Here is a 25809-nt window from a genome sequence, read left to right as displayed (position 1 = left end):
TTGCTCCATCGGAAAATGCGACTCCGGATAGATTTGTGGTCATTGGAACAAGGTTTTAAAGTATCATTCCGTATCCGTTGATACTAATTAATTGATACATATCGTATCTTTTAAAACTATATTTTACATTTTTCTATGTTTCTTAACTATTTTCACACGTATCAGTGTATGTTGCATCTCTGATATAATATGATACATCTCTTAATATCACCTTTTCAATATGATACCCAATATTAATATTTTAAACCTTAAGTTAAAGTCAAACTCTCTTATTTTTTGGTGAAAAATCGAACCCTATGACATAGAGAAATAAGAATGGAAGGAGATAGATATGCAGTTTTTTTTCGGGGTGGGGTGGGGTGGGGATAAGGAGATATGCACAGTTATGGAGAAAGAGTGCCTTCAAAACATGTGATATTTTAATGTAAGAAAAAAAGATTTCAAATTAGTGGTGTTTCTTATGTCTTCTCATAAGGCACCGCGAGATGATACCTCTATCCCTTGCGTAGATACCCAAATATACTCACTTATCTAGCGAACGCTTGCATCAAGACCATGCTACTAAATAGAGATCTCTTACCCTTTAATGTAACAAGCCAGGGAGACCAACACACCCAACAACAGTAAAGATCAGTAGAGACTAATCAGTTTTTAGAACTGGGCCCACAGTGCTGCTCTACTGTCACTTCTATATACTGATTAATTACTACTAATGGTGAGATATGAGCATCTTGACCCGTTCTCAGCGTTCCTTTTCCTACAAGAATGGGAAGTTTTACCAAAAAAAAAAACAAGCCAAGAATGGGAAGGCCAATGGCGGGTTTCGCATCAACTGAGGACTGAGAGGACCGAAGACTTGACTTCCAAAATTTTGGCACAAACATCAAGAAAGAAAAATGCCAGTGGGAATCTGGCATTTGATTGGGAGTCTGCCACGTGTCATGCATGATACAACTTCCTGCCACCTGTCTCTTTCTCTGTGAGTCAGTCAGTCTTTAAGTAGATCTTTTGATTAGTTTAATATGATAAACTCCTTTAAATCTACTTTCTTTAATCTAGTCTGATACCTTTGGAACTTGTGTCCAAAAAGGTCAGTTAACACTGAAATTGTTTAATCCTTAATTTACTCATTAATGTCACGGATCCGATTCTTCTACTCTATCCTACTCTATCTAGAGTCTAGTAGTTAATTATATATCTTTTTTTGGTAAGGAGTAGTTAATTATATATCACTTATCACTAATATATCACTTATTATTTTCTATTGGGATTTTGATTACAATATTAAACCTCCACTGATTAGGTAGCCGTTTTATTTCCTTATTTGGCTAAAGAATCAAATAATAGAGATTTAAAAACTTACTGGATTAGAGAGGCTATATTAATTAAAGAATAAAATAATCAGGATACTAATAACTTGTAAAGGAGGAAGATGCGTAAGCTATATAGCTCCAGATCCTCTGTTCTAGAAGTTTGCAACAAGGCTGAGCTCCAGCCACACTATTGGTTAGAACTTGGGGCCCACAACCAATATTTTCCCAAGTATAAAGCTCCTTCAACTTCATTAACAACTAAGGATCGATAAGAGGCGTGGAAGGCCCCATATGCCACCAGGATGGCAGCCCAAGAGGGGGGCCCGGGGTGGCGTCCCAACTCAAAGAAACTTATGGAAGGTGATCAGAGGGAAAGGGGGAATAACATGATGTCAAGCATTCGATTATTCATTTCAGCTCCCGTCTAACCTTACTAAATGATAGTAAAATCAGGGGTGAAATGGTCATTTCACATGTGGGGCCTAGGTCCGGGTGGAGGTGGGGTTAGAGTCAGACAAGCGATCTCTTCCTTGGAATTAGATCATCGCTCTATTGCAAATAGCAGCAACCACCAAGTGATGCTTCCCCTGCCAGTTGAGTAATGAGATCAGACAATCCCGATTTTGTCTAATCTAGAGCGGGGCTCAATTGGATTGGGCGATTTGATCCACACGATCAAGATCAGTCAATTCAAACAAACTGTATGGTGGACACATGGTGATATTATCAATTGCATGGAAGACACATGGCAGACATCAACAATAACAACACTGCTACTACTAAGCCTTATCTTGACTAATGGGATCAACACATGTGGCTGACATCTAATGATGGTAGGATGACGTGTTGGAGATGCAAAGGGAGTGGTGAGGTAAGGGAGAGGAAGATGGTGGGGCAGGGTGTTAGAGACGCAGAGCCCCGAGGAGGGAACCAAGGGAGAGAGAGAGAGATAGAGAGAGAGAGAGAGAGAGGCGGGGGAGGAGACACAGAGGGGGAGGGGCAATCGAGGGAGATGGAGAACCGAAGCGAAATGGGAGGGAGGGAGGGAGGGAGGGAGGGGAAGGTCGAGTGGGAGTGGGAGTGGGGGAAGGAGAGAGAGAAAATTGTAGGGGTAGGGGAGAGAGCGAGGTTGCGACGATAATTTTACCACCGCCACTAGGCGGGAAAAGTTTCCACTAATAAAAGTATTGTAAAGAGCACCATATAATGGGATGGTTTTCTTCATTTTGTTAAATTAGTTAGTGTACTTCCTTATTAGTCTCCCTTCTCTTCTCATTAAATATGGGAGTCCTTTCAATTAAATATATATTTCTTCATAAATAATTAAATGTACTATTTCACTTCTTGCTATTGGCTTGGTATGTAAGATATTAATACAAACGAGCAACACATAGATCACTCTTCCATTATTTCTTTATCTTTTAAAGAGAAAAATTCTCGATGGTGCAAAGGGTAATCTTTTTAATGATATCAATTCACCAAACATCACTCTCCGTTACTTCCTTATTTTCAAGTGTTTGAAAATGCTCTCGAACTCATGATTTTGTGCCCAAGATTCTCCAAATAAAAAGCCCTCACAATGGTCATGCCGACAATAATGAGTGTCAGAGTTTTATATCCTAATAAATAAGATTACTACCCTTGTACAGATTCCTTTATACCCTCTTCACAAAATAAACAGTAGGAACCACACTAATATTTCTCTCTTCTATTCTAACCACATAGGCCACATACGACTGATACCATTTTTCAACCCCACATTGATTATAGTATGCAGATTTCTTCTTACGCTGCCCTCATAAGAAACCCTCTCCCTCCATTCTGTATTGTGAGCCATAATATTTAGCAAATAGTAAGACTGAAACACAACCTTGGTGCACATGATCGAAATTGAGGATCCGAAGTACAGATGGTGGTTATTATGCCTTAGACTATGGAAGTTTAGATTTTACCAAAAAAAAAGACTATGGAAGTTTAGATTTCAGAGATATTAAGAGAGAGAGAGAGAGAGAGAGAGATAAAATGACATAAAACAAGGATGTTACCGTGCTAAAGACTTTTACCAACAAAAAGAAAACCGTGTCAAGGACTTGATCGAAGCTTATGAAAAAAAGAAAAAGAGAGCATAGGGGAAAGGAAGGGGTCAACTTGTACATTTCCCAGCTTGAAAGGAAGGCTATTTGATAATTAACTCTTCATCTACCCCTTCATATTGCCAAACCCGCGCTTCCTATTGCCTATTGGCGGACACAACACTCCACATAGCTACCAAGTGCCAAAGCATCACTTAATCACCAGCACAACATGATTTTCTTATATAAGAGAACCCTAATCTGTCGTGTCACCCTTATACCAGTGTGGTAGCCAATGAAAGTGCGTGCATAAACATTGTTTTGAATGCAATTTTCAATTTCACTATGATTGAATGGTCTTTTCGTGCACAAAGACACATTGGTTTGTATCTAGGCGACCACACTAACCACGCTACTGGTTAACATTATTTTTCTCATAAATATATGGCGCAAGTTTTCTATCGCCCTATGGAGAGGTTCACCCATCATCTTAGGGTTTTAATTATTCCCCCTATGGCGTGGGATCGAAAATACCCCTCCCATTATTCCTAATGCCCATCCAAAGGTGTTGCACCCATCCACATAGGAATTCCTCTTTTGTCATGGGTTAAAGGAAATTCAGTATTAAATATATGGGAGAGAGAATGCTAACTTGGCATGTATGGTGCGTTGCCCCTGCGCCCAAACACAAGAGCAGGCGAAATGACCACCACGGACCATGGAAAGGCTGAATTTTCTAGGGGTATGACAGTCATTTCACTTGCCCCTGTGTCTGGGCTAGGGCAGTGCACCACATGCACCCAGTTAGCATTCTCTTTTCCCTAAATATATAGGAAAAAGGTTCTCTGAACTGCTGAGGGAGGGTATGCTAGTATCCTCTCTTTCTCTCTCTCTCTCTCTCTCTCTCTCTCTCTCATTGATGAAATGACCTTGCTATCCTCTTAAATATGAGCAGTGTCATTGCACTTCATTGGTGCACTCCCCTATACCACTTGCTAAGATAACTTGACACCTTCTTGATAACACCTCTATAGGTGTACTTAAAACTTGACATACTCTTTTAATTGTCTCTTGTCTTATTTCCAAAAATTCTTTATGTTACGGATAAAAAAGGGTATAACAAAAAAGAACTTTAGAGTAATTTATCATTATGACATTATCAAAAGCTATCACTGTCTTGCATATTTTCAAATACATATGTGAAATGATAAGATTTATCCTTATTAGGGAAACATGCATTCTATTCCATATACACAGAGGTTTAGGGATTACCTAAACCGAATGGAACCGCAGCAGAAGGGACGATCGAATGCAGCTTGTAGTTACGAGCAATCCGCGATCTCAACAGGCTTCTCACTTCGTAAAGAAACCCACACCACAAAACCCTAGGCAATTGAATAGAAACCCTAGGATAACACAGAATTTGAAAGAGGGAGAGATATAATCGATTAATGCACGCTTAGGGTTTATGCCTTATATCTATTTATAGGCTAAACCCTAAGATAAGCCAATTAGAGGAGGGATCGGTCACGTCCCTCTCTCTCTCGTTTTTAGTTCAACCAGCCTGCCCCATGTGGGCGGACCAGCTAGGCCTCAGGCCCATTAACGTTTTACAATCCTCATTGAAAAAATATGTGTTACATTGAACGGACAAAAAAAAAATAAGGTTATAAATTATTTGATACCTTAAGGAGTGTCAATAAGAAATTCTCATTTATTTAGAAAGAAAAAAATAAAATAAATTTTTTTTATTAGTAAACATAGGTATGTTGGTGGGAGATACAGTTTTTTCAGATAAATATATAAGAAAATGATCTCCAAAGTGTTAGCGTGTGAAGGATTCCACAAGCTTTAATGACTCATGGGATCTACACTGACATTCTCTCTCTAATTAATATGCAAATTTATATGATAAATCTGAACATTGGATACTTAGAGGAATAAGCTTGGATAAATCACATGTCAAATTTTTATGCGCAACTACCTATTGGTATACCCTAATTAATGAATTTCTATTGATTTTTTAATATTTTATTTTGTCCATGTAACATGACCAAATCAATTAGGGTTGAAACTTAGACATGTACAATGAAAACTCCAGATGAGAAAAGAGGGAAGGGAGAGGCCAGAGAGAAATGCACATGGGAAGAAGACAGAGGGATGGTGAGGACATCAATTACAGGCAGAGAAAAGGGTAAAAAGCATCACTGTGAAAGAAAGACTTGAAGCAGCAGGAGGTGCAGCAGGCGCACAATAGATGCAAGTAGAGAGGGTAAGAGAGAGAGAGAGAAAGAGAGAGTACTGACACAATACCATACCAACAGGACAAGTGATGCGCTGTGGACCAAACAAACATTTTCCACTTTACTCCACCTCGTCACAGTAGCCTTTTCTCTCTCAACTCAATCGTTTGCTCTGCCTAAGCATCTGTTTTAGTTGAAGAGATTGCTCGTATTAACGATCATTCTCCTCAGTCTGTTAATCAGTAATGGTGGGCATTTGGGCATGTTTAAATTTTGATGATTTTTAGAAGCAAGTGAGTTTGTGGAGCGATTCCAGACCAGGCAACGTCGCGTCAACATTCTCTCTTTCTCTTTGGTTGTGCAATACACAGCACTAGATAACAAATACACAGAGCAATAATTAGGCATGGGACCAGTTTGCAGAGCGTGGGAAAGGATGAACATGACCCTGTCGGTGGTTTTGCAGAGGACCCCCTTAATCTCTTCTCCTCCCCTTCACAAGCAACCAAGTTGTTCCATGTTGGAGTTAGATGGGCGATAGGAAGCAAAACCCATCTCCTCTCTCTTGGAAATTTCGGATGTCTGCATTAATGAAACCCAGGAGAGGTTTACTGGTTTAGAGCTTGATAGGTTATGGTGGTTCACTTAAAGAGGTTTAGAGCTCTCTCTTTTACTTTCTCTACAGTGGGTTTTTAATTTTAATTAAGAGAGAATTGTATATTAGTAGGGGCCCTCTCCCAAGCTCTCTTCTCCTGTTTAAGTTTTTTTGTTTGGGATTAAGATTAATCTCTCTTGGGTTTTTCCGCATCTATACCAACTGCTCAATTAGTTGCTTACGTCTTAGTGGAAGGGTTTAAAATAGTGGAATGAGTTGGTGGTTTTAACACCCACAAGGTCAAAATCAAGGAGGAAGACAAGAGCAGAAATTTTCATTTGTGGAGGATTTTTTAAGCTTTTATGTAAGTTTGATTTCTCTGTTTGATTATTTTCTCTTTTTGAAAGATCCATGGGATGAGAAGGATGCATGAACAAGATGATTTAGAAGTGAAGATTAAAGAAAAAGGGCAAAAAGGTTCACTGTAGAAATTAATGGAATTGAGAGGCCACCAAGAAAAGGAAATAGGGATGCCAAGCTCTTTGGGTTTTAATCCTCCTATTCGAGAATCAACCTCAAAGGTTTCATCTGCCTTGCTAATTCCATCAGGAGCAGTTGCAGGAGGAGGTGGTGATGAAAGAAGAAGAGATGGGACTGGTAATGGAACTGCAGTCTTTAACTCATCATCATCTCAAACCCTAGATCATCATCGCCACCTTCGTCTACAACAGGAACATCCTCAGCACCACCACCATCATGATCAACGACCAGACCCAGATCCAGTCCCGGTGGCAATTGCAGTTGGTGGAGCAACAGGAGGAGCAGCAGTTGCCGGTGGATCGAACTCCGTAAGGACACCGACAACCCCCAAGAGCTCCGTCACAGTCCGGTATAGGGAATGTCTCAAGAACCACGCAGCAAATATTGGTGCCCATGTCGTCGACGGATGCGGCGAATTCATGCCGAGCGGTGAGGAAGGTACCCCGGAAGCCCTAAAATGCGCCGCCTGCGAGTGCCACCGGAACTTCCACCGGAAAGAAGTGGAAGGAGAGCCCAGATCAAGCGCCGCCGCCGCCAATTGTTATTACTGTTTCGACCCAAACCATAAGAACAGCTGTAGCACCAGAATCCCTCCTCGTGCTCATCCAACTCATCATCATCCTCAACTAGCTCCTCCGCATCTGCAGCAACAGCAGAAATTCCAACTGGGTTTGCCCACCAGTCCCTCCATGGCTTCGATCCCTCCTCAACCCATGATGATGGCTTACGGAGGCGGTGGTGGTGGAGGAGGGGCGACGGAATCATCGAGTGAAGATCTCAATGTTTACCAGTCCAATGCCGGCGGGACTACTTCACAACCACCACAACCGTTCGCGCTTTCGAAGAAACGGTTCCGGACGAAGTTCACACAGTATCAGAAGGAAAAAATGTTGGAGTTCGCTGAGAAGTTGGGATGGAAGATGCAGAAACAGGATGAGACGGAAGTCCAGCGGTTTTGTGAAGAAGTTAGTGTGAAGAGACAAGTTCTCAAAGTTTGGATGCACAATAACAAGCATGCCATGAAGAAGAAGCAACTGTGAGATGAAAGAAAGAGAAGGGAAGATCACTTGTGTGTTAACATCAACTTCTATGATTGTCTATTGAACCATATTTGGTTCTTTCCTTTTTTTCTTTCTTCCATACTTCTTCATTCCTCATTCAGAAAGAAGAACAAAATATTTTTTTCAAACACCTTCTTCTTCTTCTTCTTCTTCTTCTTCTTCATGGGCTATGGCTTGCTTTGGTGGTGTTGTTTCTGGTGGCAATGTTAGGGACGAGGATCCCAACATTGCATCTACAGAACTTACTACTGCAACTATAATCTCTTCTCTCTCTCTCTCTCAATCTATCAATCAAAGTGTCAAAAGACAAACCAAAGCACGCTTCACTTTTGGGACGAAGGGCGGTGGGGACTGGGTGAGTAAGGATTGAGGAATGAAAATCATACTTACGTTCAAACTTTGCGGCTGAGAGGAGGAGACAGCCCCGGTCCCAAGAACACCGCCCACCGCTCACTTTAGACCGAAATGCAAACGCACGCCATTCGTTCACAAGCATTAGAGAAAAGGGCCTCGCAGCCATACCCAGTGACCAATAGTGCCTTGATCCTGAATGTCCCAATACAGAATACGCAGTGGATGAAGAGGTTGTCCCCAGTTCTCAAATACAAACCCAGTTTTTTCCCTTCTTTTCTTCTCTGCATTTCTCAAAAGGGGGAGAAATGAAAGCTGACCAGTGAGGGTCCTTGTGTTCTAGTCCTTTTTTTTCTCTTTTATCGTTACAGACTTACAGTAGAGGATATCTATGTATGTGTTAAAGTTGGGTCTGTAGCTTGCAGTTTGATAATATCAGGAGGGTATCAAATTCTTCTACCAGAAAAAACAAGAGAGAATCAAATTCTCTCCTCAGTCCTCACCTGAATCTCTCTCTCAGTGTGAGCTCTCTCTCCTTCCAGATGATTTGCACCAAAGGCGTAATAATAGAAATCTTTTTTTCTGCTACGCATTCCTATTCAACGTGGAAATTGGAGATTGGAGATGAGCTCCTCTCCAGGGAGCCCAGCACGCCCATGGAGCATTCGGCTGTTAGGCTGTGCCGCACAGATTCCTAGGTGTGCCCCGAGATGTGTGCAGCACAGCCCAACCCTTGGATACTCCCTAGACACTTCCTGGGCGCTGAGCTCCCTGGCGGATCCCAATTAAAGAGGTCTCTCTCTCTTCCTCCGATCTGGCCTCACCCATGGGCCATTGTCCAGTCTCTAACCGCAGTTCCATTCCTTTATTTTAGGCTTTGTTTGTTTGTCAAATATAAGTGGGATAGGCAAAAAGGGGTGGGAAAAGTACTGTTCCCCACAAAATGCCAAGGGTGTATCCATACATGTAGTGGGAAACTTCTAGAAAAGCTCATTAAATACATTTATTCTTGTCTAGTGATTGGTACCATTCTTTCTTCCATCCCATTCATTTTCAAAGTCCTATCAAAATTGGTAAGGTTTTGGCACTATTCATTGAAAAGTTACTTTTAAGTCTATCTCTCTCCTCTTCGTATTTCCTTTCTTTCCCATGGAATCCCACCCATGTCCATTTCCTCTCTCACCCCACTACAAAATGCATATTCTATTATTTCCTTTCCTTTCCTTACCTTGTCAACCCAACCCACAACATGTGGGATCCACCCTCACAAGTTTCCCACCCTTTTTAATCCGGCAAACAAACGGGGCCTTATTGGTAAATTTTCCATTCCATTCAGTATGACAACGTAAGAGTGTTAATCGATTTGGTTCAAATGTAACCGGTTCGATTGTAATTCAATTTGGCTCATAATGCAATTACTAAAAAATGGTTTAAAACCACTGGTTTATCGGTTCAAAATCGAAACTGAATCTATCACTTTTTTTTTTTAACAATATATATTGGATCGAGTTTTCCTTCAGCTACAATGAAAGGGAATTCATTTAGCTGGCTTCGGATGCATGTGGGAGGATATCAGTAGGGTATTTTAGGGAACATACTAAAACACTATAAGGGTTGTGAACCTAGGATGATGTGGTGAAACTTCCCCGCGTGGTGAAAGAAAAACTTTCTCCATATATATATAATCAAAATAGTACCAACCTTTGGGGATTGTTGTTCCCTTTAGGCCTTTAGGAATGCTCTCCCTGCAAGCCCGATTAATTTCATACCTAATTTCCCTTCCACCAGCCAAATATTAATATTTCACCCTTCCTTGAATTAGCTAAATGTAATTGTCATCCAATATAAAATACCAACTAAAACAGATTTTTTGTTTTTTGTTTTTATTTTTTTTTTTGGGGGGGGGGTGTATTAAAGGTATTAGCCAAGATTCAATTCAACCAAACCTAGAGAGCAAAGGTCGATTTCGCATTCTCAGAAGATAAAAATAGTTGTTTTTATCGTCCAAGAATCCGAAATCAATCTAGAATGCATTCCAAGAATGCATACCAAACATAGCCATAGTGTTAAATCAAAACTGAAACGTCTCGATTGTTAATTCTAGTCTAAATTGGTTTCTTTGGGGGAAATCGGTTGGTTTCTCATCTTTGGTTCTAAATGGTTTCTTATTCTGTTTGCATTTAGTTTCGGCCCTTATATGCGTGTTTGGGACAACCTTTTATGTCTTCGTCAAACTTATTTACACATTAGGGCTATATTCTACTATAATTTTTTTCCAAACATTATCAAAGAAATAGAATTTATCATCCACACTGATTAAAGCATCAAAAGATCTATTGGTTTAAACATTCTTTCTTCTTTTTTAATGGGCAAGATGAAGATGCAAAATTATGAGATAAATCAGAAAACAAAGAAAGGTCAGTAGACCACTTAAACATCCCTGCACCACTCAATGACTCGGATTCTACATCAGTACTTTATCATCAACTTCCAAATAAAAATAAATGCAGTAAAGTGCAAATTCTATGTTCCTCATATTTGGTTGTCTTCAGGCCAAAAAACATGAGCATATTAAATAGTTTTATTCATTTTTCATATGGAGAAGCAGAAAAATGTCTCAGATTTTTTTTAAAAAAAATTTCGAGAATGCATATTTCCAAAGGAATTATCAAATTTCATGGTATTCTGAATTGCATAATTTACATATCTCCCAATGCTTCATATAATTCTTCAACATCCAAATCTAAATCTGACTCAGTTATACAATAAAAATAAAATAATTACTCATAATTCATAACTAACAATGTCTAAAGAACTTCACTTGGTTATAAATAAGTCTACCTCAAAATTCCACATCATACATCCAAACACGTATCAATATCAAAAGCTTCAATATTCTTAGAGAGTAATTTACTTCGGTATTTATCAATAACCTTATCCCTCAACACTGAATACTAACTCAATTAAATGTAATCGTGGATACAAGAATCACAAATATATCACAGCCAGTCGAGTCAAATCAGGACATTGAACCTCATTTTCCTTCCAACATGTAAGAACATATAATCTTTGACCCATAGGTTATTTGACTTTTCAAGAACCGTTCCTTCCATCTTTTTTTTCTTGTGTTCTTTTGTAATACAATCCTTGGATCTTTGAAGAGTGTTTGAAACCTATAACTGTAAGCACTACAACCGTTGCAAACTACATAAACTAAAATTTTAACTTTTTTCCCTTAAATTTCTCTCTCATTTATGCAATGTTATTCCTATGTCTGTTTGTGTTACTATATCTTAATATTTAGGGATAATGTTCTCTGTCCGAGAGCGGAGGGTGGTGCACCTCTCTCTCTCTCTCTCACCCTTAGATTTATTATAAGTTTCATTTAGTAGTCAATCATGATTATTAACTACATATTTTCTATTAACTTTTTCCTTATTTTATAGCTAGCTTTTTCATTTTATGATTTAGACACACTCTCTCTCTTTAGATCTTCTTAGTTTATTACTTAATTACTTCTTTGTTTGTTGATTTTCTTTAGTTTTGCATTTAAAGAAGAAAAAAAAACCCTAATAGCCAAAGAACCTTTTCCGCAAACAAATTGCTACATTTTCAATAGATTCAATCCCTAATCATCCATTGGTTGCAAAGGCAATTAAAGAGGAGGGAAGGGGAGAGAAATTTCAAACCTCAAAAAGAAACTTTGTAATTATTATTTTACATGTTTATGTCATTAACTTCAAATCATTTCTTATTTTGTTATCGGGAGAGGTTTTGTTCACTACAGTGCATAGTTCACGGTCATGCCTTCACCCATTAGATGGGCACAACCGTTTATCATGCATGACCCCTCATCCTCATCCAATAGTTAAAGGCACGACCGTGCACCATGCACTACCGTGCATAAAAACTTTTGCCTTCTGTTATTAAATTTCACTTTACTTACATCCAAATCCCTTGAAAAAGTAAAATAAAAACCACATCTAAAAAGTATCATTAGTAACTATAGTAAGAAAATTAAGTAGTTTATACAATTATGTTAGATAATGATTAAAAACATCATTTTTGGAGGATAGGTGTGTTGTTTGAAGCTAGTGTAGTAGAGCCTAGCCCCAGAAAGCTTTCAGTTCGAGACCTCCTATTCCTCATCTAGTCTAGGATCTCCCCCCCCCCCCCCAAAAAAAAAACAAAAACATCATTTTTGGAGGATAGGTGAGTTGTTTGAAGCTAGTAGTAGAACCTAGCCCTGAGGCTTCAAGCTCGAGACCTCCTGTTCCTCATCTAGTCTAGGATCCCCACCATCACCACCCTCACCAAAAAGAAATCCTTTTTAAGATGGAAAAACTTTACTTCTCTTCCTTTTAATTTCCCTGCCAAACAAACAAAACCTAAGCCTGCTTTGTTGCAGCAATATGAGCAGTCCGATGACTCTTTAGTAACCCTAAGACCTACTTTTTATTTTTTCTTCTCTTATGTTAGGTGTGGCCCATCAGTTGGCCCATCCCTTTTTGCCCAAAAACATGGGCTAAACATCTGGGCCAAATGTTGTCCCGAGCCTAGACTATATAACAAAGGATGAATAACCTCAACATGATCGAGGAACAGAGTAGCCAAAAAAGAAAAGGAGAAACATATATTTCTCAAGTATTGTGGTTTTGCCACGTGGCAAATTAGACAAAGCTCTAATTTTGTAGATATGTGGATCGAGGGTCTCTTGCTCATATATTAAATTTGGGAAGTAGTTTTCTGTCCAGGAGAGTATTCTACGCCAACACTTCCATGTGTCTATCTCTCTCCACCTCAAAACAAGAGGGCAAAAGTATCTTTTCACATGGGGAGGAGAGAGATAGACTCATGGGAGTGCAGGCGTAGGCCACACTCCCGGATAGAGTTCTTTTTCCCATTAACTTTTAACTTAAGTGGAGTTTACTAAGTGTCAAAATAAAGCATTGAAAAATAGAAGAGAACTAATAGTTTTCAGAGTACACGTAGTGCAAGGACATTACACGACAATGCATTCTAATACACAAAAGGATATTTGGTGGAGTTTGAAACATATTTGAAAAACCAGGTTTTCTGAATCAACTCGTCTTTCAGAAAAATCTGGTGACTTGGCCTTGTTAAACCCAATCAAGGCGAGTCACTTTTTTTCTATTTTTTTAGTGCATTAAATATGTATAAATTAATATAAAAAAAATATTGGGAAAACATGAAGGGAAAAAAAAAACAAGTAATCACATATCAATTCATTTGAGTTTATACCATTGAATAAGAGAAGGGAGTCGAGAACTTGAGAGTTTCTTATAATTTTAGAATAAGGAATTATTATTTTACTCAACTTTTAGTTTCTAAATGAATCGATTTTATGATTTTTTTTTTAAAAACGACAAAACTTATCAAATTTGTCATGACTCGAGAAAAAACACCAAATCTTAGTTGATTCGGACGATTTATGATCGATTCTCATCATTTTTTATCTTGGCCTAATTTACATGATTCTTGACCAGCTTTTCCAAAATTTTAACTGAATTCATGCGACTTGTACCCGTCAAATCCCAGTTTTCTAACTATTGTTTAAATATAAAAAATTGATACATTGCGAATCAGAATTGTGAGATCATATCTCCACATAGCAAAAATGTTGTCCTATTTAGAAAACCTCTCCAAACATGCCCATCTGAAAAAGCTTTCCCCATATACAATGATTTAGTTCGCATATCAATGCAATTGTTTTTACTATTTTACCCTCCCAACATTTTCTACCATCAATCCAGTATCATTAGTATCATGTTGGTATCAGTGGCCGAATCCGATATGACCGACCCAATATCCAATACCTTATTATCCATGAAAAAATATCACAAAACCTTCTTTGGAATCTGTACATATCGTACGGACTGGATTAATTGCTCTTCGTCACTTTCTTGTTGTTGCCTTGCTGGACCATATGTTGCGTTGCAAGTTTCCATTTTTGGCCATGGAAGACCCGGAGCAGTCTTAACCGTTGACGGGTTTGGTTTTTAAAGTTTTGAGCCTTTTAATAATAGAAGAGTTGGTGTACCCCAGGGACTGGTGTGATAGGGAGAGGTCTAACTTTTTTGGTCATTTCACTTTCAATCAATCAATCAAATGCATGAAAGAAATCCAAAGTTTTTTGGTTTTCATTAATGACTGTATTTCCAATTTATCATCTCTCTCTAAATTAGAACAGTTTACAATTCACAGTTGTATCTAATCTCTACGAAGGATTGACAAGGAAAATAACAAGTCTAGCCTTTAGTTTAAGTATTAGAGTGTCAATTTGGGTTTCGAACAGGGTTTTAGTACTCTGTATCGGTATCGATATCGATATCGGTATTGGCCGATACCAATCAGCTATTGAGTTTAGATCGGTCTGTATCGATTCAGACCAGTCTTTTTTTTTTTTTTAAATGCAAATTTTTTATAATTTTATCCATCTGTATCGATCCACCAATATGGGTTCGATCAGAAATCAATATTGATCTCCACCGATACCGATACAAATTGGCTGATTTAACTGATCCAGATTCCTCAAACCTCTTTTGGGTCACCCAATTTTCATATTTAATTTTCATATTTTTTTCATTATTTTCCATTCCTCCATTTAATAAATAGCAGAAAATGAATCAACTTATCTTTTGTAAGGCAAACAACCGCTTGATCGATTGGTTGTTGGTTTGTCGATTGGAGTGTATGCCCCTCTAGAGATCAAGGAATCTATGACGTTTAAATTGACACAAACCTTAAACCGAAAAAGAGGTCAGTTCTAATTTTACAGGAGTTTCCAATAAAATTCCGAGAAGACACAGAAAATGATCACAGATCCAAAAAATTTTGTTCTACCATTCCTTTAGTCTGAGCTATGGTTTATAGTTCGAGCCAATATCCTAGCCCAGGCCAGGCTTCGATTGACCGGACCAAACACCTTAAATCCTAGTTTCCAACCCTTGCTTCCTAAAGAAAGTGTAGAGTAAGGACGTCAAAATGGAACCGGAACCGAATAGCGGAATCAGAACTGACCGTTTACGATCAAACCGAACCGCACAGTAGAAAAATGATTCGATTTTGATTTTATTGGTTCTTTTTCTGGTTCAGTTTTGATTTTCACCACAAAACCGTGGTTCTAAACCGAATAAGAAACCAGAAAAACCAAATAGAAATTGATGTCTCTTACTTTAATACTAACCCATGCATCAATTGGATTAATTAATTATTGCATCAACATGAACCATAAAATAAGTAAAATGCCATGGAGTTTTACTTATTGGTAGAAAAAATGCCATGGGTTAACTATATATTATATTTGTTCAAGTATGAATTGAAAATTATGGATGATGTTAAAATGGATTAACAAAATCCTATTTTTTAATAGAAGAAATAGTTTGTTCTTCACGTGAGAGTGGAGAAGGAAACACAAAAAGGAAAATAATGGGTGAAGACGAGAAGTTTTTTATTTTTATCACATAGGCATAGGAAATATGATGAGTGAGAGAGATTGGAAGAGAATGGGAAAACACGGAAATATAAAGGCCTTGAAAACTAAGATTGTCTTCATTACTATTTCCCAAAATGACACTACACAAACCGCATGTAAATCGGTTGTGAATCGGATAATAAAAACCGAATAGAAACCAGTAAAACCGGACCATATGCAAAACGATTTTGATTTTGACTGATTCCTATTCGATTCGATTTTGATTTCTTCTTACCAAAATGTAAACCGCATCGCAATCAAACCAAATAACTAGAACCGCACCGTTTGACACCCTTAGTGTAGAGATAGTGAGATACACCCTCGTTGTCATATGAATCAGTATTAGTTCAGTTGGATCGGTTGATTCGTATCAATATCGATGGAGATCAATACTAATTTCTGGTTGATCCCGTATCAGTGGATCAATACAAACAATACAAAAACGTTAAAAAAAAATGACCCATATGGACCGATTCAGATCGATATCAACAGAAACCGATCCGGATCGGTATCGAGAGAAACCGATACCGGTTACTAAAACCATGCCCGTCTTAGATGTTTCTAGAGACCGGCATCTGATAGCTGAAAGACGAATTATTTCTTATTCCTTAAACCTCGCATAAAACCTGGAACCAGTTTTCTCTTCTGTTTTAGCGTCTTTTTTCCCCTTATATTTGAGATTTGTTTCTTACCCATCACTGGGTTCTCACCAAATCAAGCATCTGTAACCCAGACACTGTCTCTTCCCTTTTCTCACCAAATCAAGTATCTGTAACTGAGACAGTGTCTCTTCCCTTTTCCATGGCCGCCCCAATCAACAACATTGCAGCGACATTCGGTACAGTTCCTTTCTCATCTTCTTCTTCTTCTTCTTCTTCGTCTATGCTTCCATCTTCGTTAAACCCAGGAACCTTAGCCCTCCCCATCCCACCTCAACCCCTTATCTCTGCCTCATGGAACCCTCACGCCATCCTCCCTCGCTCCCAAAAATCATCTCTTCTCAATCTCTACGGCGGCCCCGGTCCTTCCCCTCTTCAAACCATCTCAACCTTCAATCGCAACCGTCATCAGATGATCCAAATCCAAGAAAAACCATCCAAATCGATTTCTCTTTCCGTAGGAGACAAAATACCCAACGCAACCCTCTCTTACCTCGATCGAAACAATCACCTTCGATCCATCACCATTTCAGCTATCACTAAAGGGAAGAAACTCGTTCTCGTCGGAGTCTCCGTCCCTTTCGGTCCGAAATGTACTCGATTCTTACAGACGGCGGAGGAGACGAAATCCAGGAATGTCGATGTAGTGGCCTGCGTCGCCATGAACGATGTGTTTGTGATGAAGGCGTGGGGTGAGCATCTGGGTTTCGGTGTGGGAGATAAGATGTTGATGTTATCGGATGGAAATGGTGAACTGTGTAGAGCTCTCGGGGTTTCCCTGGAATTGAGTAACAGCAGCGATGGCGCTTCAATGGGTTTGGGGAATCGATCGAGGAGATTCTGTTTGGTTGCTATGAATGGTGTGATTAGGAGTGTTCGCGTGGACGATTCAGATGGATTCATGTCTGAAAAAGTGGTGGAAACTCTATGATTCCGTTTGGTTGCTTTGGAAATGTTTTGGGTTTTCCAACATTTTGGTTTTGTTTGGTTCCAGTTCCCTGAACCGGCCATGCTGGTCATGTGCGAGTGTGTGACTTGTGAGCGTGGTTTTGGAATTCCAGTTTCCAACCAAACCTCCTTGCGTTGGTGTTCGTGGCAAGACAAAACAAAGTCAAAAAACTAGTTTTGCTTGATGCACAAGCTAAGATTTCTTTATTACGAATTTGGTCAACATTTTGTAACGGATTGGTTGGGCTTGATTGGTCTCCTCCAATTTAATATTTTGCATCATTATCAATGGTTTAGGTAATCAGTCCTCGTAGAACATTCCAATATTTGGTGGTACAAATTCATAATCAGGCTCATGTTTGTAAAGGGCTAATCCATGTTAATCCGAATGGGGATGTGCTGACGATTCCACCTAATGCGGATGATGCTTTTAACATTAATGGTAGTTTGAGTTTTTGGATCTCTTTTTAAATTGAGAAAGAGCCTTTTCTTAGTTTTTAAGAATCAACCAGAAGCTGGGTGATTCCTCTCATTCCTCCTTATAATCTTAATAGGAAGAACGTCTATTTTATATATAAGTGATTGGTTGGTTGAATCTGATTATGTACTTATTCCTTTTTGCGTGATTTCTCTTCAACTTGATTAGGTTGTAGGTTAGTCTGTTGTATTGTTGTGGAGTTTTCTCTTTGTATTCTTTCATGTTTTCTCTTTTTTTTAAGGTGGGAGAGGGGGAAGATTTTCTATGCTTCTTTAATAAATATTCATTCATAAAAAATTTAGAAAAAAAAACTATAAATAGGTTAATGGGAATAATTTGGACTAATTGTTAATCGGGGCTATAAATGTCCAGATAAAGCATAAAGGTGTCAATCGATCTTGGTTGAGCTGTCCATGATCAGATTAGGCTTGGCACCCGATCGATTAATAACCTGGCAGTCCCAATTGGATCTACCAATGCAGGCTAGCATTTCACTAGGAATCCTTTCAGCGGATTGCATTAGTTAAAGGGTGATTTCAACGTCATAAATAGAGTTGATTAACTTTTTCGAATTGGCGTGTGGTTTGAGATTACCAAAATATACTTTATACATAGAGAGTGACAGTGGAATGGGATCACATTGCCTTGGAGGAGTTCTTCAGTGTGAAGGAAATCTTGGAACTATTTTCTTTTGGTGTTTTTTTGGGTACTAAACTCTTTATATCTATGTGTATCTTTACTCCCAAATTATCCTCATATCTAACATGATGGATTCGTATCAAATACCAGTTTCTAAGTTTCCTACCCCTTTCAAACTAAAAAGATAATCATAATCTAAAAAGTTATCTTCTTTGTCACTATGCCTAGTGAAATACAACACTTCACTATTTGTCGCATGGCATGTATAGAAGACCAGATTAATATCTCATTAGTGAAATTTTCGTTTAAAATGATTAGAGGAAGCAAAGCAATTAAGAGTGGGTTGCCTATACACTTGCTATATGAGGCCCATGACCTCAAGCTGGGGGGGGGGGTTTCAAGTATCACAGTAGTCAGGGCGACATGGAGTGTAACGCACCATTCGACAGCCTGTAGTGCTTGGGTACGCAGCCCAACACATAGGTGGAGTGTTGGGCTGCGCGCCCAAGCACTACAGGCCGTTGGACGTGCGTTACACTCCCTATCTTGCTACAGAGGAACTCAACGCCTAGTCAGGTAATGTGTGATCACTGCCTTGTGGTCTTGGGAAGGACCTCTCTCTTCCTTGAAGTTCAAATTTTGAGTTGGACGTAGTTAGAGGGCATACTTTATATGAGAAAACTCTTGTAGCATTCCCACATAGTGATAGTTGTGACCTTAACGTCACTCGTGACCCGTAACCAAGAAAAATCAAGTAAAGGTAAAAACAGAAAGAGTACAAGGTTCAACCTATCTTATTCACTATAAATAACAATCTTACCCTAACCTGAAAATCGTCAAGAACTAAGGAAAGACGATCTGGTAATCACAATTCATTAACTCCTACCTCTATAATCAAAGGTCCATAATAACCTACCTCGGTTCTATCAAAGAATCAGATCTCAGGGATTAAGAGATTCTCTTTTCTTTTCATCATAGGGTGAAGGAAAACTCAATCCATTTTACATAGAATTTTGTTAAGGTTGCATAAAGTTTTTAGGGGAAATGGATTCCTCCAGCCATGGCGGGAGTTGGAGGGTCCAGTCCCGCTAAACGATAGCAAAAATAGGGGTGGGCTGATCATTTCACATATGGGTGCCACCTGTGAAATGATCAACCCCTCCTCTGTTTTTGGGGTGTTTTTCGAGCGCTAGACCCTCCAGCTCCCGCTACAACTGGAGGAGAGCCAGATCCATTTTTAAGAGGTTGGCATTTTTTCTCTCTCAACATTGAACGAGGATCCGGTTTCACATATGACCAGGCTGGTTGAGTCAAGGCATTCTAGTTTTAATTGTTTTCAAAACACAATTAGGTCCAATTAGAAGTGTAACCAATCTAAAAAAAGGGCGTACCTAGTGCATGAGGCTCCCGCCACTGTGGGATCTAAGGAGAGTCATAATGTATGCAGCTTTACCTATGCTTTTACAGAAAGACTATTTCCATATTCGAACCCATTACCACTTGATCACAATGGAGCAACTCTACACCAAAACCCACCCTCAAGTGTAACCAATCTATTGACATTGAATTCAACGAAAATCACTCTTTTACTAGTTTTTTTTGGATAAGGTCACTCCTTTACTAGTAGGGTTAGGGTAGGATCTTTATTGCCTCCAGTACTGGGGGCGCTGCTGTGCGCATCATGCAGCGCAGCAGCGACCATGTGCGCACGGTGGGACCCACTGTACACACAAGGGCACTGCTGCGCCCCACGATACGCACAGCAGCGCTGCCAGTGCTGGTGGCGATAATTTTCCAGTAGGGTAGGGTAAAAGCTACACTAGAAAATCACTTCCCTGTTGAGTGGGGTTAGATCAACCTATATATCTTTTAATTTAGAAACTATAAAGAATCATGAGGAAATTAACTAAATTTACGTATTGACAGGAAAGAGAACAGACCTTAATAATAATAAGTAGCAGTTATAGCTCTCCATTGTTCCTCATCTTAGCTCCTAATTGACCCGTTGCATCTGACAACTCCTCCTTAGCAGTCTCATAACTACGCCTGGCGGCGTTCTCCCTCTGCTCATTCGTTGCTTGCTCTGCAGACTTATATGCATCCACAGACTTTTGCTTGGCTTCGTTGTTTGCATCAATGGCCTCTTCTTTTCCTTCTTCAATCTTTCTTCCCACACCTCCATTAGTTAGCTTCATTGACCTTCTCGGAAGCCAAGTTTGTTGCTTTACCCTTGTATCCGAATCCCCTGCAAGCACCATGGACCAAGATATATAGTCAAAAGTTTGTCAATTAATTAATTAATATAGAGTCAGAAACTGAGAAGGGAAAGATGATGGCTTACCATCCAGAAGACAACTTCTCTATCGCCCACTCAACCCATGAACTACTTCCATTTTTGTGCAAATGAATGGTTTCTCCAGTTCTCTTTTTCATGTCTTCTTCTGCGGCTTTCCTCATCGCCCCTTTTACCTGCTCCTTCGTGTTCTCCAGGGCGTTGTGGCTCAAACAACTATTCATCTCTAATGGTACAATTAGCCATACAAACACCATTACTAACGCCATTTTGAATTTCTTCACCATCTTTCTCTCTCTTTGTGCCAACGCAAGCGATTAACTGGTACGAAGAAGAAGAAGAAGAAGGAGGTGAGCATTAGGGGTAAACGGTAACATTAACGTGTCAACGGCGGAGAGATGGAGAAAAGGTAAGTCATGGGGCCTCCGCAACCAAACGACCGAAACGTGGCTACTTGCTTTGCATACGTGTTCTGTCCTGATGATGATACCATTACTTTAATTTGAACAGTTTTCAATTTTTTGATTCGAGGGGAGATTATCGGAAAAGGATCTTATGCAGCTGTGGCGGGAGCTGCACCTGTGCAGCACCGCTAAACGACAGCAAAAACAGGGGTAAGGTGGTCATTTCACAGGTGGGTCCCACCTGGGCCCCACATGTGAAATGACCACCTTACCCCTGTATTTGGGGTGGTTTTTCGAGCTGCACAGTGCAGCTCCCGCCACAGCTGCACAAGATCCAAGTTCGAGAATATCGCAATTCAAAAAACGAAAACATATGGATCGTATCGGGAAGTGATCGATATGCTACCGATGTATATTGGCATCTCGAACGCCACAGCTGCACAAGATCCAAGTCCGAGAATATCGCAATTCAAAAAACGAAAACATATGGATCGTATCGGGAAGTGATCGATATGCTACCGATGTATATTGGCATCTCGAACGCCAATTCACCGGAAATGAGAAAGTGCATTATGGATTTATGGTGAATGATCGGAGCCCGGAGGAGAGAATATGTTGGTCAAGAAAAAGAGGGATCCCCTTCCCCGCTCGGCCCAGTTCCCCTGTGCCTCTAACAAGGGTCGCAATGACCACCCTAACTCTGTCTGGGTAGGGTCCACCTCCTCTTATTAAAGGCACTGGGGAATTGGGTCATGAAGAGAACCCGAGGAGATAATTTTTCAAAAAAGAGTATATGAGAGTGCAAGCACACGAATAAGGAGAAGGTGTAGTATACGTATACCCTTTGTAGCCGACTTAGAGAACCCCGTCCCCATGAAATGTGCACTTGATGCCCCTACGCACTCTCCCATTGGATCCCCTTGTACATGCAAGAGCCACGCTCGCGGACAAAGACATTTCCCCTTAGCCTATTAATCCACCTCTATTGGTGGTATTTTTTTATTTTTTATTTGATGAAAGTGTAATCACACAAATTATACACCAATCCCAAAAAGTTAACCGATTTTTAAGACCGTGGAATGACAGATATACACAACACACACACCCGATATAGGTGCCTGCAAATTACTATTTTACTACTACATTCATGAACAAGAATTACTTAACATTACCACCAATAGACATTGTGACTAAAAAAAAATTCCAAAAAAATAAAAACTTTTGTAATCATTACTATATAACTAACCCAAATACCTAACTGAACATTCCCCCGAAAAATATAATTCAAATAGATTCAACAGTTTTATAAAATTCGTCATTTTTCAATGTAAGAAATTTGGTCGAAAAAGGGAACTGGAATTTAATTTTTCCAAATTTAATAAATTACCCAATTATTATTAACAATGATTATAAAAGTTTCATTTTCACTATATTTTTTATAAGGATAAAGCTGTTTGTAATCGAGATGTTGTAACCACTTTTTTATTCTATTCTTACCCTTAAATATATTATTCTCTCATCTTTTAAGTAAATTCTTTTTCGTAATTTCAGTATCCCTCTCTATCCATCTTCCCAATCTCTGTCTCAGTCTCTGTTTTCCCATCTTCCCCACCTTCGTCTCAGCCTCCGTTTCCAACCCCCTCCTCCCTCTCCCATACCCTTCCCACTACATCTCCCTTCCTCGACTTTGCCCGAGGTCCCACGAAACTCGGCCCCATCCTCTGCAAAAAAATTCCCTCGGAATCCCCTCTAGTGGTTGTCTTCAATTCCATTCCCTGTGTTTTTCCTGCAATCTTTAATAAGTGAGCAGGACATGATGTTTAAGACATCCATTCCTCAGGATTCCATCAATTGATATTTCAGACTGTATTTGCTTCAGACCAATATCCTCAGGCTCAAGACCCGCAAGTACGGTGAGGTTAAGCCACCACTCAGCAATTGGTTGATATTGCCGAGTTCCTCCGCACCCACTTGGCCAGCATTATGTGAAATGATAGATGATATGTTGAAGTGAATTTTACGGGTGAATCAAATCAAAACCCATACTCTAGATGGGTTTCAACAAACATCGGTACTTGCAGAAAGTAAATGAAAATCTAAACGATATACCGAAGAATTTGGAAGTAGTAGTAGGGTATAGAACTATTACAAACAAAAACAATTAGGAATAAAAGATGCAAATCATGACAACATGTGCTCGTTCTTAAGGCAGAGAATCTCCCATAATGGGAAGTAAATGTAAACTCCAAATTGGTGCATCAAATCCAAGTTTAGCTCCAACAAAGATGTTCATGGAATATTCAATAGGATAGATAAATCACAAGTATCTCTTATGCAGTTCAAGTTGCAGAGTTCAATGGCAGCATACATATTTGTGTTTCATTACAGGGATGGGGAAGGAAGTGGGAGAGAGGAAAGAGGAGCCGAAGCCGAAGCCCAAAGAGAAGGGAGTGGGAGTAGCGGACCTGAAAATAAGGTGCCTGCAATAGAAAAAAAGAAGAGTAGCAGGAGGAGAAAGAAGAAGAGGATCGTACAATGTTGAGAATTTACAATATTAGATGACTTGTTATAGTGCCACATCATTATTTGGAGGGTAAAACAGTCCGGTTACAAAATCTGTTTGTAACCTCCTACAAGACAGACTCACCCTTTTTATAATTTCATTTTCTTTCTCTTCCATTGCAACTAGACTAACATTTCTAGTTGGAAAACTAGGTTTTCCGAATCAAACGCTCTTCTTAAAACCTAGTAAAACAAGTGAATTAAAATCTGGTCAAGACAAGTCATGTTTCATTTAACATACATAAATTAATATAAAAGGGGGGGGGGGGGAAGATTCATGCATTGTCCGTGTGCGGATTCTTAATACACACGCACACACACACACACAAGCGATAATGCTCGCCGCCGACTGGTTGGGTTTGTCTAGTCACAAAAGAAAGGAAGTAAAACCAAATCAATACCAAATGGAAAACTTTAGTAACCTCACATGATTTTTTAATTACCTCTAAGCATTCCAAATCTAATTGTTATATTTTATTTTATTTTGCATCCAATCTTTTTTACTTGAAAGAGAAAAAATCTTATTGTAACCAAAGTGGTAAATTAAGAAATTGTAACTTTACTGTTTTGCTCTTTACACCTTTTTTTTTAGATGTGGACAACTCCTATCATATCTCATAAATACTGTATTAAATACTACATTAAATAGTTTTTAATTTTTTAAAATCATTTTTATCTCTACATTAAATAACAATTGGGAAGAAATTTTATTTTTTTTGTTAACACTTTTTATTTGTAACACAATTGGGAATATTATAGCTTCTTAGTTCACCACTTTGGTAACAAGAAGCTCTACCCTATTGAAAGTAAAATAAAAAGTAAGGAAAAAGAACAATGTCTAGTCGCATGGTTTCTGCACCCAGACACAAGTACGCACGAAATTACCATGCAAGCCATCCTAAAACGAAAATCCCATCCATGTTGATGCCCTTATGCGCACTCTCATTAGCCCTTGGGCTGGTGCAAGGCTATGTGACGGGACATTGATCTCTTGCCCAAAACAGTATATCTGAAAAGTATAATTACCAAATGGGAGAAGGTTCTCAGCCTAGCAACGTGGTCTCTACATCAACGCGGAGGCCAATCACAACACATGCATTAAAATCAATAGGGATGGGATTTTAACATTTCATGAGGTGCATGTGTCTAGGCGTGGAAGCCATGCTGCTGGGCAGTGTTCATTTCCCTTGCCAAATCCTTTTTCTTTTCAAAACTCAATTCACTCCCCCATTGTTTTAAGGTGTCTTGCTTTGCTCTTTCTGTCTTATGTGGGTGAGAGAGATTTTAGTTTTAAAATTGACACTGGGGTTTACGGCCAGGCCCAAGCCCAATCTGATCCAAAGGCATTCAAGCCCAGTCCAGGCTTAATTTGTTTCCAAGCTGGCCTGGGCTCATTGTACATACTTCAGAAGTTCAGATCCCCAAATCTTCCTCTCCTTCCCTTTCTTTCTTCAATGTTCCTCCCTCTATAGCTGCTAAGATGTGGCAATGTCCGAGCCCAAGATCTAGCCATAGTTAATGAATACTGGATTTGAACCAAAAATCAAATTGGATTGAAACAAAATTGCCACAATGTAGTCTCTGGTTTTCCAAATTGACTCAATTTTTTTAAACCGAAGATCCACCGGTTGAGCCATAAAAAAACCGTAACCAGCACTTCCAAGTTCAATGCTTGGTTGTGTTTGACTACTTTCTTAAAATTTTGTGAGAAGCAAAAAGTGAAGAGAAAATTGAAACAAGGAGTTTTCCTCACAACGCTGTTTGGATGCATGGAGAAATACAAGATCGATAAAAGTGAAGCGGGTGTCCCTTCACATCTTTTTTTCTTTATTTCCTAAAACACTCATATTCTATTCCCTTCACTTTAAATTGGATTTATGTGACCATCAAATCTAATTTAAAGTGTTTAAATATTATTAATTTGTATTCATAATAATGGGTGATTGGTTGTCTTAAAGTTAAACCTTAACTTGTTTACAATTAGGGACAAAATTAGGCATGTTCATATGGTTGTCACATTGTATATTTTAGTAATGTGATTCCAAAATATATATGTAAGTATACATATTGTATGTGTATCGAACTCAATCACTTGAGACTCTTGGATTGACAAAAAATATTCTCTATGGAGGTACATTTTGGTCCCCAAACCTAAG

At 39.1% G+C, this 25809-nt stretch overlaps 1 protein-coding gene and 1 long non-coding RNA gene across 2 annotated transcripts; one reads left to right on the top strand and one right to left on the bottom strand.

Annotated features, from left to right (window-relative positions):
- Positions 1 to 5951: 5951 nt before the first annotated feature.
- LOC122661360 lies at positions 5952 to 11535 on the bottom strand. Its single transcript, XR_006332870.1, has 3 exons — positions 11518 to 11535; positions 10260 to 10261; positions 5952 to 6192 (listed from the first exon to the last, which is right to left on the bottom strand). It is a non-coding gene; the product is annotated as an uncharacterized LOC122661360 (long non-coding RNA).
- LOC122661358 (zinc-finger homeodomain protein 2-like) lies at positions 6397 to 7810 on the top strand. The gene has a single exon (XM_043856726.1). It carries the CDS (start codon positions 6718 to 6720, stop codon positions 7801 to 7803), a length of 1086 nt encoding a protein of 361 aa, XP_043712661.1. The 5' UTR covers positions 6397 to 6717; the 3' UTR covers positions 7804 to 7810.
- Positions 11536 to 25809: the final 14274 nt, after the last annotated feature.

This window comes from Telopea speciosissima, chromosome 5 (assembly GCF_018873765.1).
Source record: "Telopea speciosissima isolate NSW1024214 ecotype Mountain lineage chromosome 5, Tspe_v1, whole genome shotgun sequence".
Classification (NCBI taxonomy): Eukaryota; Viridiplantae; Streptophyta; class Magnoliopsida; order Proteales; family Proteaceae; genus Telopea; species Telopea speciosissima.
The sequence above is the reverse complement of the archived record's forward strand: the minus strand, read 5'-3'. Positions and strand labels throughout refer to the sequence as shown.

Bases quoted from the DNA above. Each gene is read 5' to 3' on its own strand.
- LOC122661358 (XM_043856726.1), top strand. From the start codon at position 6,718: ATGGAATTGAGAGGCCACCAAGAAAAGGAAATAGGGATGCCAAGCTCT.